General features: G+C 39.7%; 1 protein-coding gene across 3 annotated transcripts in view; it reads left to right on the forward strand.

The window, feature by feature from the left end:
- ddah1 (dimethylarginine dimethylaminohydrolase 1) overlaps window positions 1–11,312 on the forward strand; it is a 75,373-nt gene that overhangs the window by 51,282 nt on the left and 12,779 nt on the right. For 2 of the 3 annotated variants that reach the window (XM_032525151.1, XM_032525149.1), the window contains 2 exons: window positions 6,019–6,118; window positions 8,008–8,081. In XM_032525151.1, coding sequence (XP_032381042.1) covers window positions 6,028–6,118; window positions 8,008–8,081 — 165 coding nt within the window. In that variant the 5' untranslated portion in view covers window positions 6,019–6,027. Of the gene's footprint in view, window positions 1–4,863; window positions 4,868–6,018; window positions 6,119–8,007; window positions 8,082–11,312 lie in introns of all 3 variants that reach the window. The other variant, XM_032525150.1, reaches the window with a different exon arrangement.

Genomic DNA, 11,312 nt, shown 5'->3' on the forward strand with positions numbered 1-11,312 from the left:
ACACACACACACACACACACACACACACACACACACACACCCACACACACCATACAGTATGCTCTTGAAAAGCTGAAGATACCCCATTTAAGAACCAGAGCCATAATGCCCTGCACTTTGTTCCTCAGGCAATTTTCAAATGATTTGTGTAGTCCTTGCCTCCCTGCTATCTCTTACCATTCAGACGCCTTAAATGTGTCCAACTAGGACTATAGTGTGGCATTTTCCTCCTCGGTGCCCTGATATCCTAGGAGCCCCAAGTAAAAGCAGTCTGACACTGCAGTCAGTTTGGCTGAAACTGCCCTTTTTATCCAGGCAGCCTGCCATATTGTTGTGGTAGATGTGTTGCGAGGGTCTTCAGTTATGCTACTGTTAACTGTGCACGCCTTCAGATTGACCTACTTCTCAACATTTATGTAATCCTAAAGCTGATGGGGGGGCCAAAGATGTCATAGCTTGGTTTACCACAGGTATGTTCCAACATACACCAAGTATTTGTTTGGATAACACACCGACAGGCCATGGAGGGTTTGTTTTCTCTTGGCTACCCCTAAATCACTTGTTGTCATTTCATACTTTTGTTACAGGCTGTGACAGTGCAAATCCTCGTAGTTAGTTTCCTTAGGAATTTGACATTTGACCACCATGACAGCATCAGACCGGGCCCTTTTTTCCATTTATTCGCCCACCTTTGTGACTCATATATGAATGCCATGTGTACCCTGTGATTACTGTTCTTACTGGTTTCTTCCTTCCTGACTGGAAAGAAATCATTAAATACTGATTTCCGATAAGAGGTCTTCACACTTTCAGATTTGTTCTGTGTGCATCCTCTATGTGTTTAGTGTTTGCACGTATGCAATGGAGTGTAAGGGGTGTATGGATGTAATAATAGCCTCGTAAGAACCCCATTACATTCTGTAGATTTTCTCCCTCATGGCTGCCATTTATTCAAGCCTTCAGGCACTCTTTTTTCTAAAGAAGCACTGAGTGAAATAGCTGCCTCTGGCAAATTTTTGAATAATCTATAATTGAGCCATTTAATCATACTTACTTCTCTCAGCAAACAAAGGAAATTATCTCTTTAGTTCCTCCATGACGTCAGATACTTGATACCTGAAAGGCTAAGATAGCCTTATCGACCTTGTTGCTGCATAGCTAATGAGGTGTGTGCATTTATTTTTAAAATCCACTTTGTCAATTGGCCTGAAATGCAGCCATCATTCTCGTTCTGTATTCCACTGGTCTTTGAACTTTCCTCTGCATTAGGCCTCTATCTGTTATGATCATCATCTGTCCAGCCAAACCCTCTGCTATGACGCACAAGACTCACTATTCAAACTTGTGCCCGTACTGTATGTCAATACAAGCAAGTCATTGTTTGTCTTGGTTTTTACACACAGCTCTTTGAATCAATAGACTGCAGCTTTTGACTGATTGTTTTTAAAGTCCTTTCAGATTCCTAAAGAAGCCTCAAAGCTCCTGTAATTTTCATTACAACAATGGATCATATTACTTAGTGTAGTGATGACTTGACTTATCGCTGAGCTCTGCAGTTCATCACAGCTCTATGGATATTTGTATTGTCATTCAGCTCATTGTTTTGGATTTTATAGCCTGCAACTTTACTGTTTTGGTTAACTCTCATCAACCCAGTTTCCAGCCGCAGCAGGCAGCTGTTTTCAACAAAGAAACTCTCATGAACCCACTGTACACTGCTCAACACCAAACAGCAGTCACAGTTAGCAACTAGATGGTTGACATAGCATCTCTCAAGAGTTGGAGGGGACCAAAACAGAGCTAAAAGATGAGTAAATTGTTGAACTTGTAATTGCCACTTGGCCAAAAACACAACTACTGATGAATGCTAATGTTATTCCATGTCTCCTGTATGTGAAATTAGGCCAGTGGTTCCCAAACCTTTTTAGGCCATGGCACCCTTTCAGAGGAATTCTTTTCTTGTGCCACCCAGCCCCCAATAAAACATTACTATATGTATACAGATGCTTATTAGTTTTAGCAATTGTGTTCAAATCACTGCTTTATGTCCTCTTTGTTGTCTTTACCAACCAAAATGTCTGGCATTATATCTCAATGATTTCATGCACTTTATAAATTCACAAACTTCAGCTGATAAGTGTCATTTAAGAGGTTGACCTCTTTGCGTGTGAGACTCAGAGGAATGCTGTGTCCCCATTATGTTGGAGCGTGGGACTCAGTTGCCTGGTGTAGGGAGGCTAGGATGACCTTCAGGAATGCTATTGTTGTGTACTCTATTCCCCTTCCAAATGCACCCTGCTCTATCAGACTGATTGTCCTTCTTAGCAGAATGCGATATCAACGGGTACCAGGGGCGAGAAAATGGAGAAGTGGTCCATAAAAAGCCCCAAATAAAAGGTTGTTCTCTCTGCTCCGTCTCCCCTGTCCTGTGCTGGAACGGCAGGAATGTGGCGGGCAGACCGACTGAATCTCAGAGCCTTCAGCCCCTAATGAATTTTTCAAAGGCCTTTTTCATTCAAAGCAGGGTGCTGGCTAACAGCATGTCGCATGGCCAATCTCCTCAGGGGAGACAAGGAGGAGAGTGGAGAATAGAGGGTTGGAGGGAGAGGAGAAGGAGGTGCTGGCAAAGAGAGTTGGCACCTAGGCTGGTTGGGGTATTGGATGTCCCTCACAGTGAGAGATAATAGTCCACTTAGCATGAAAAGCCACTGTAGGAGCATTCTTGACCCTGCCACAAGTTTTTAAAAGAGAATAGGGGGAATTTGAGAGACAAAGAAAGTAAGAAATACAGTGTTCGAGGAGAAGAAGAGAAAAAGGACCAGCAAGGAAAGACAGAGCTACTAAAGATGGTGTATTCTAACATAAAGAAACTTGAAATGTCTGCACCTGTTGAAGGTATTGTTTGTCACTTTGGGAACTAAATCTTATTCACTTTCTCGCCTGGAGTGGGTGAGAATATCGATGCCACTCACATGTCTGTATGGTAAACATGAACCTACAGCCAGCAGTGGTCAGCTTAGCTTGGCACAAAGACTAGAACAGGGAAACCACTAGCTTTGCTTATCATACAGACAGGAAATTGGTATCCATCATCTCCTGTAATTCTCGACGAGAAAGCGTATTTTACCAAAATGTTGAACTATTCCTTTAAATGCTTCCACTTTAGTGTTGATGGTAACTGACTTCACAACTTAAAAAAGAGCAGTTTGAGATATTAATTATTAGTGCTAATTTAAAAAGGCAAGTCATAAGGAAACTGATTTCAGAATAGACATTGATATTACACAGGGTCTGCTTGGTGAGAATTTTAATTGTCTAGTTTCTCTTGCAGGATTTGGGCAACGACCTTTGTTTAATTATAGTAAGTGAGTCTGTAATTTATGTTTGTTTAGTTAGTGTATGCCTGACTATTCACAAACTGTATACACAAGCCCATTACATAACTACACTCAATCTTCTTCAGTGTGCACTAACCTTTTCAGCGGGGAGGAACCCCGAATATGTTGTGTGACTATGAATGGTTCTAATGCATGCTGTTTTTAAAATGTAGTTTGTTCTTGTTCTTTTTCAACCAAAGTATTTGTGCTTTGTCCACATTCTATTTTCTGTGTATACAAAATCTTTCATCCATATTCAAAAGCTATTACTTTACTTGGGTCAATGTGGAAAGACATCTTAATTGATGTTCTCTACCACACACACGGACAGAACAGATATCAAACTGTTGTCTGTGCATAGTGGCCATTACATTTCACATTGGGAGGAGGGGCCCTAAACACCCTTTGGGTCACATCACCTCCAATGATGTCAGAGGAAATGCCAGAGAGCTGAGGTAAAGAGCTGCTTCTTACTGTCCTGCAGATTCCTGGGCAGACGACCACTATGATAGTGGAGGCTCCAGTGTGCTACAGGCAAAAGAAGGAAGAAAAAATCAGTGGCTGATAATGATGGTGAAGACACAGAACAGTGTCTATAATGTGTGTGGCCTTGTCAGTAAAGGTGTTTTGATGATACTCAGTATGATCTGGACAGGGTATTAAATAGTCCCTTTTCTCCAGCTTAATTGTGCAAATCTGGCCTCTGATCGGCACAGACATACAGACAAGGTTGTTGTCAATACATTAAAAGTTTGAACTGATTGAGGTGTCCTCACAATAAATCAGTGAATCAGATCAATCGGTGATCTGGCAGGAAGAACAAGTTCATGCGTGTTTTCTGTAATTCATCTGGATTTTTTAGGCTATTCAGATCCTGACTCAATCTTTTTATTGGTCAACGTACCAACAAACCTGACTAAATCATAAAGAGAGAAACGGTGCCTGGGTTTGTCATTGCTTTGCATGAATGAAAAATTAGAGAGATTAACTGATGCTCACACTTATCTGTAAGCTGCACGCTATTGATGTCAAAGCTTTTAAGAAACCACTAATGAATGTTTGTACCCAGTTACTTGGAAGGACGACGTGTTCTTCCTGGTTAACTGAAGTAGAAAGATAAGCAGAATTCCTGCAGGGAGGATGACACGTGGAGGGGAAAAGTTTGATGATTCTGTGGGATTCCACGGTCTGCTTTCTGAAAAGTAAATAGCTTGGAAGTGCCATTCTGGTTGTGAGCCATTGAGTCATAAGGTAATTTAGAGAAGTATTCATGCAAACAAACAGCTGTCATTATTGAATAAACACTCAGTTGCTAGTTTGTAGGCACACTAAGCTAAAACTATTGCCGTCTAATACAACATACCTGCATTAAAAACCTTAATGGTTCTAATGTTTTTTTTAAAAGTGTAGAGAAGTGTTGATTCAACTGAATGTTTTTTTGTAGGAGGTAGTTTGTTGTACTGTTGAACTGTATTACATTGTGCAGAGAGGTGTTATTTAGCCTACCCACATTGATATATATGGGGTGGGAAAAATGTTAGAGACACCTGTCAGTATCAGAATACAATTCAACAGCTCCACAAACCCCAAAATGACCATACAGTTGAAGTTAGGATTTATTGCAAGACTGTTGTATTAGACTGCAGCTAGGTGTATTGAACTGGCAACGGAGCATATAATACCATTATGTTTTTTTTCACATAAGGAAATGACAGTTGTGTATTCATGTGTGTCCATGCAGGCCTTACTGTAATTGTCTTATCTGGGAAGTGCATGGCAGTCTACCTGGATGACCTCATGGTTCGGCCTTCCTCAAAATGAGGAGAAGCAGAAGCATTGTGTTTGCCAAAAAGCACAGTGAGCAGGTTGAGGTCATAGTGAGATAGGGCTTGTGGAAACACTGATGCTCTAACATGACTGGCCTTGGAAACTACTCCCGCAGGAGCCCCAAAAACAGGACAGTAAAAGCACACTGGGCGGTCAGACAGGAGAGCAGACTAGCCGAAGTTCAGCCAAAAAAAGACCCGTTCTTTCCTTTGGTTTTGAGTGCAGCGGACAGGACATGCAGGTGAAATGTGGTTTGCCCCCTCACTTTCCATCCAGGGAATGCATTTCATAATATGTTAATGCTCTTCGGTCAGCAGCCATTCTTTTACTTCCTTCCTATAAGACAAATAAAGACAAAAAAAGACGAATGACCCAGGAAATGAATACAGGAAGAAGCTTTTTAGAATTTGTGTTCTTTATCATACCTATTTTTCGCAGTCACTGCCTTGTAAAAGTTTTAACGTACTTCCTCTAAAATGACATAATTTCACGGCTCATTAAATTGATGTCATCGCAACCTGTTGGAGAGATAAAGGTTTGGTTTCATTGCGCTCAATCTCAGGAATCCGGGTACTGCTAAACACTGTGCCTTCCAGATATCCAGTGAACATCTACCAACGGATTTTCATAATTTTGTTTATAGATGTCTGATTAGAAGTGGACCATATCATAATATTCTTGAACATAGGAAATGCTGATGGTTTGGGCCATTTGGTGGTGTAGCTTACTATACCTCATCACAGATCAGTCTTGTGTTTAATATCAACAGATGTTTTATATGTATTTCTTGTTTGTGTCTCTGTGGTTTTTCCAGACGGAGGCAATGAAAGGAGCTTTGAAGGATTTGAATCTGAACATTGTGGAAATGACTGACGAGAACGCCACACTGGATGGAGGAGATGTGCTTTTTACAGGTAAACTATGTCTTCTCAATCACTGAATTATGTGGACCACCTTAAAGCAACTCTTGAGACATTTTTGTAACTTAAATTAATGTTTCCAAAATTGTTTCAGTGGCTCATCAACTCTGCACTTCTGTTTTCGCTTTGCGGCTCTCTACCGACTTTTGTTTACCAAATCGGGTAGCGGATCTGTTGTTCAAATGAGACATAATGGAACATCTCTGCGTCCAACTTGTAGAGGATGCGAAGCGGGAAACGTTATCTAGTGTTGCTTTAAACTTCTGCATCACTAAACAATAGCTTCAAGCCATCCACATTAGACAATTTTAGAAAAAAGCTAGCTGTCAAGTGGTGTTGGCTGTTGGCTTTTATATATGGCTTAAGAGGTGGCGCTATGTTGTCTGTGTCTGTTTTGTACTAGGTGCAAAAGGGGATACAAGCACACCTAAAAAATATTTTAAATTGGTCAACATAATTTAACATAGACGTGTTGTAGAACTTCATTTTGACAGTAAAAGCCACCATGAGTATACTTACACAACAAAAAACACACAAAATCAAAGCTTTATAGCTCAGATACTTTATCTAAATCAAAACAAAAGAAAAACAAACATCCTTATTTAATATTTAACACATGGATGGATTAAACAACATACTGGTGATGTGCCTGATTTGCATAGAGCTTGTAAACTTGTAAACTGTGAAGTTTGTCAGGGAAGTGGTACAAGTGAAAGGCCATGGGGCCACATTATCATGGCAAATGAACATTCCCACACTGTTAACAGAAATGGAATATTATAAGCTTGGATGCTTTTAGATTGATTTCCTGCACGGCATGCATTTAAATTAATGAGCACAGAGATAAGTACAATTTTTGGCATAAACCTGTCCAAAACATTAGAGAGCAGCGAGATAGCAGAGTTTGAGTAGTCTCAGCTCATAGCCAGTTCACTAAGTGAACAGAAGGTAGTGTGTCTGTAAGTTTGTTTCTGTGTTTCGAGATCCTCCACACAAACATTCCTTTGTACGACCTCAATGACCTAGTGCCTCAGCACACTAAGCAGAACTTCCCTCAAAAAAATTTCTCGCAAAAATGCTGTGGATCATACTGTATGGTCAAATGGAAGCAGCAGGACTCCATGCTCTCACCATGGGACATTTATTCCTCTGGCATCAGTTAATATAATTTGGTGAGGGCGGACAATTGTGGACACGGTGTGTTAAAATGTGGTTCAGTGTCCTCTATACTGCCCAGGCCATAGGGGAAAAAAAGCATAGTACACTTAATTGGGTTTCTAGACACTGGCCCTATGCGCTCGTTCCTTCCAACTGAAATCCATTTCACATGGCAGAGCTAGAAACATTTCCTGTTGGCAAGACCCCGGCTAACGGCTCGTTTTGTAAAGCCTCAGCAGGCTAGTTTAGGAGCCCATCCCGACGCTCAGTGTGCTGCTGCAGCCTCGCCAGGCATCCAGCGCTCTGGCTGCTTGTGCCTCACCATCCTGACCACAGTTGGCCTTTCTCACAGGCATGCTTAAAGCACACACTGTGGTGACTGCAGTGTTCACCTACAGTACATCCACAGACTCACTGTATTGCTGGTGTTCAAGATTTTTAGACTTCATGACTGTAGATTTAACAGATTTTAGAACTGTTTAGATGTTGTATGTCTGTTTCATGTTGCAGATGTTATGCTAATTGTTACTCTAAGTCTGATATGCAGGTGTCCATGTAGAGTTTTTTTTAAGCTTACAGCCTTTGATAGTTTTTAGTTACTATCTGTTGTGTATGTATCTGTTGATCTGTGGCGAGCTGCGGTTCAGATTGAATTAAATTGAATTGAGCTTAATTGAACTGATATTTGCTTACACAACTTCAGTGGCGTCTCGTTCTTTCTGCAGGTCGTGAGTTCTTTGTGGGCCTTTCCAAACGGACCAATCAGAGAGGAGCAGAAATCCTAGCAGATGCTTTCAAGGTGAGTTTAAATGGCGCACATAAACGTAACGTGAAGATTCTTCCTTCCTCCACCCCATGCTTTCTGTCCATTATATCCATCCTCCATCCATCCACTGTCTAGGTGGACTATATGCTATACAGTATATATAAACACGAGCTGTTGATGGTAGATGTAGAATCCCTTCAACACGTCTTATTGCATATTTATAAACAAATTGATGACAAGAAAATGCAACCTGACATTTTTGTCAACTAGTTGGCAGAGAGCTGTTTCTCTGATGATTGCAAAGTTTTATGTCTTGTCTAGTTTGTTGAGTCACTCATGTCTAGTCTTGTTGTGCACTTCCTGTTTTATTTTGTATTCACCTTTCCCTCTCATTTCGGACCCTGACTTCCTCCCTTTGTGTGTCATTGATCTTACATAGCTACTGTGCATGTGCGACTCTCAAAAAAGATAGTATAGAATTGAGATGTCTCACTCTGTAGCTAAAACAAAGACCTAAACAAACAGGGTGAAAAGAGGATCTAAAAATATATTGTTCTTTGACAACGAAACCATGTAAACTTATTCTGGTACAACCTCAATATAAAATGATGAACCTGAAAATGAGCCTAATATGGGCACTTAAAAAAATCATTCTCCCGCCATGTTAACTTGGGGTCCTTCATTGTTGAACTTGTACACTGTCTTGCTAACATAAAATGAAATTAGTGCATTACTTGAGTAAAATTTGCTAAAAATGTCCATGTTAATGATTAGGAATTTTTTTGTAACATTAAAGTATATACGTTTGGCCCATTTAATAGGTACTTGGCACTGAGTGCCCCAGACAAAACTGGAAAGGCAGAGAGTATGGAGAGATGCCTTGTTGGTTTAGGTCTTTTCATTGTATTTGTTGACGGTAAGCAAAATATTGATCGCCAGCTTTATCCTTTAACTAAAAGGCAACGGTAAGTACCCCAGTCTGTGTGTCTTTTCAAGCTTTGCTGATGTCACTTATTTTGTATTTAATCATATTTTCCTTTTCAACTACTTACTGACTAATTCCCATGCGCTGTGGCAGGACCTTGATAGCCACATTCCAGCTCAACAATCCACGTTCACACATGGCACACACATTGAAAGGAAATACTCAACAAAATATCCCAAAACATCAGTGAAACAACAGATTCAGGCTAACTGGAAGGATTTAGGCATGCAGCCTGCAAACAGGGTCACAGTGTGGGTCACAAACACAGACTGATATTATCTGTCCTGTTTACTGTTATTGTTATGGGAAGATGTTTCGTACTGCAGACTGTATGCATGTTGCTTTTGGATTTGCTCTAAAAGACTGTAACAAAAGAGAAAAACCGTCTGGCTCACAAGTTCAGAGGTGGGTCACAACGTCAAGAGTTCAACACATTACGGAAACCTGAATGGCCTTATTTCTGTGCTTACTTTTTCCCATCTGTATCTGATTTGAATTCCTTATTATGGATTTCTGTGTTTTCTGTTATCTTTGATAAGACAGGACTTAATGATGCGTCTCTGGCAAATGACACTAGGAAAAATCACTTGAGCATCCATTATTGTTCTTTCCGTTTTTTATCAGATTGATTCGTCCTATCACTGTTGTTTTTTCCTTTCATTATCAAATTAAGAATCACTTGGTTGCCAGGTTTGTTTAGCACTCAACAACTACGTACAGATGTCAGAGCTCTTTTCTTTATGGTTTTTTTAGAGGTCAGTGCAGATGGAGCTGTTGATTGAAGGAGTTTGTTCGGGAAGAAGTGATATAGAAGCCAAGCCACTTATTTTTTGTCTACACCTAGAGGTGTTGACCCCTAACTGGTACCAATAACACATGAACAGGAACTTCTGGGGTGGTGAATAGGATCTTTTCACAACGTAGCAGTAAGTCAGTCTGTTGGTGCAGATGAAAAGCCACTCAGTCCCTCCCTTAATTCCCATGGGGATTTATCTTGATAAGGAGAATGGTCTGACTTGTAATTCTAATTTTGCACTGAAAGAAAACTTCCTGTTCATGGATAAGGAGTGAAGGAAGTTCATATTACATAATTCCCAGTTGCCCTTTTGTATTTTCAAAACAAGTGCCAAGGAAAGAGTTCAGGGAAACATCAAGGAGTAATTTCAGTTTTTCACATGATAAAATGCCAAGTACTATTTGGTCATTCAGTCACAATAACAATTTTAGTGAATCATAGTGCTTTAATTGAGCTAATGATGCAGTACCTGAAAAGTGTTAACATATACTTGAATGGAAAATGTCACCTCAGAGTCAAACTATGGAGAATGTACACAATACTTCATGGTGTTTTATGAAGCTAAGAGCTATAAAAACCAATTCAAAACACATTGTGTGATTAAGAAAACACACTGATGTCAGTTCTTAGGCGCAAACCTAAATTTATAGGCTCATATAAATGCATTCACGTAGATTCAGGAAGGAAAGGTCTTGGCAAATAAGCTTGAAGTCTCATATCCTATCATAATTCAAATTAGAGCTTAGTATCACTTCAAGGTTTACAAATCTCTGTAGGACCCAATTCTGGCAATTGTAATTCTTGAAAGGTTTACAGTACATCTGTCACAATCTGTATCATGTATCAAATGCTCATCAATCAACTTAAACCTGGGGTAATTCTTGCAGACTAGTAAATCAGTGAAACAAAATCAAAACAAAGTCAGTGGTATAATGGGGTTATTTCAGCAGTGTATGCTTTAATTCTAAAAATATGAACCCAAGGCTTTCATTTTTAAAACATGGAGGCATTCAACTGGCATTTTAATGAAGGAGTCGGCCCAAAATCCACTGTTTGAAGGCTTAAATAAATAAAACAGTATTGGTCCCTATACAGTACTGTAGAAATGATCCTAGGCTGCACTAATATCGAACATATAAATCAATATGGATGTAATTGCAGGCTCAATGCTGCTTTTATCCTCAGTGTGAAAAGTTTACATCATTTTCTTAATGGGCCATATTCTATGAGGCTTTTTGCCAATGTTGCAAGGCTACTGTTCATTAAATGTGATCATGTGTGTGTGTGTATATGCATATGTACAGTATGTATATATACATGCATACATAGATATATATGCATATGTCTACATATATATGTGTGTGTTTGTGTATATATACATGTATATATGTGTGTATATACTGTATATATACTGTATCTGTGTATATACGTGTGTATATGTGTATATATGTGTATATACTTTGTATATATATATATATATATA

This window comes from Etheostoma spectabile, chromosome 9 (genome assembly GCF_008692095.1).
Source record: "Etheostoma spectabile isolate EspeVRDwgs_2016 chromosome 9, UIUC_Espe_1.0, whole genome shotgun sequence".
Lineage (NCBI taxonomy): Eukaryota > Metazoa > Chordata > Actinopteri > Perciformes > Percidae > Etheostoma > Etheostoma spectabile.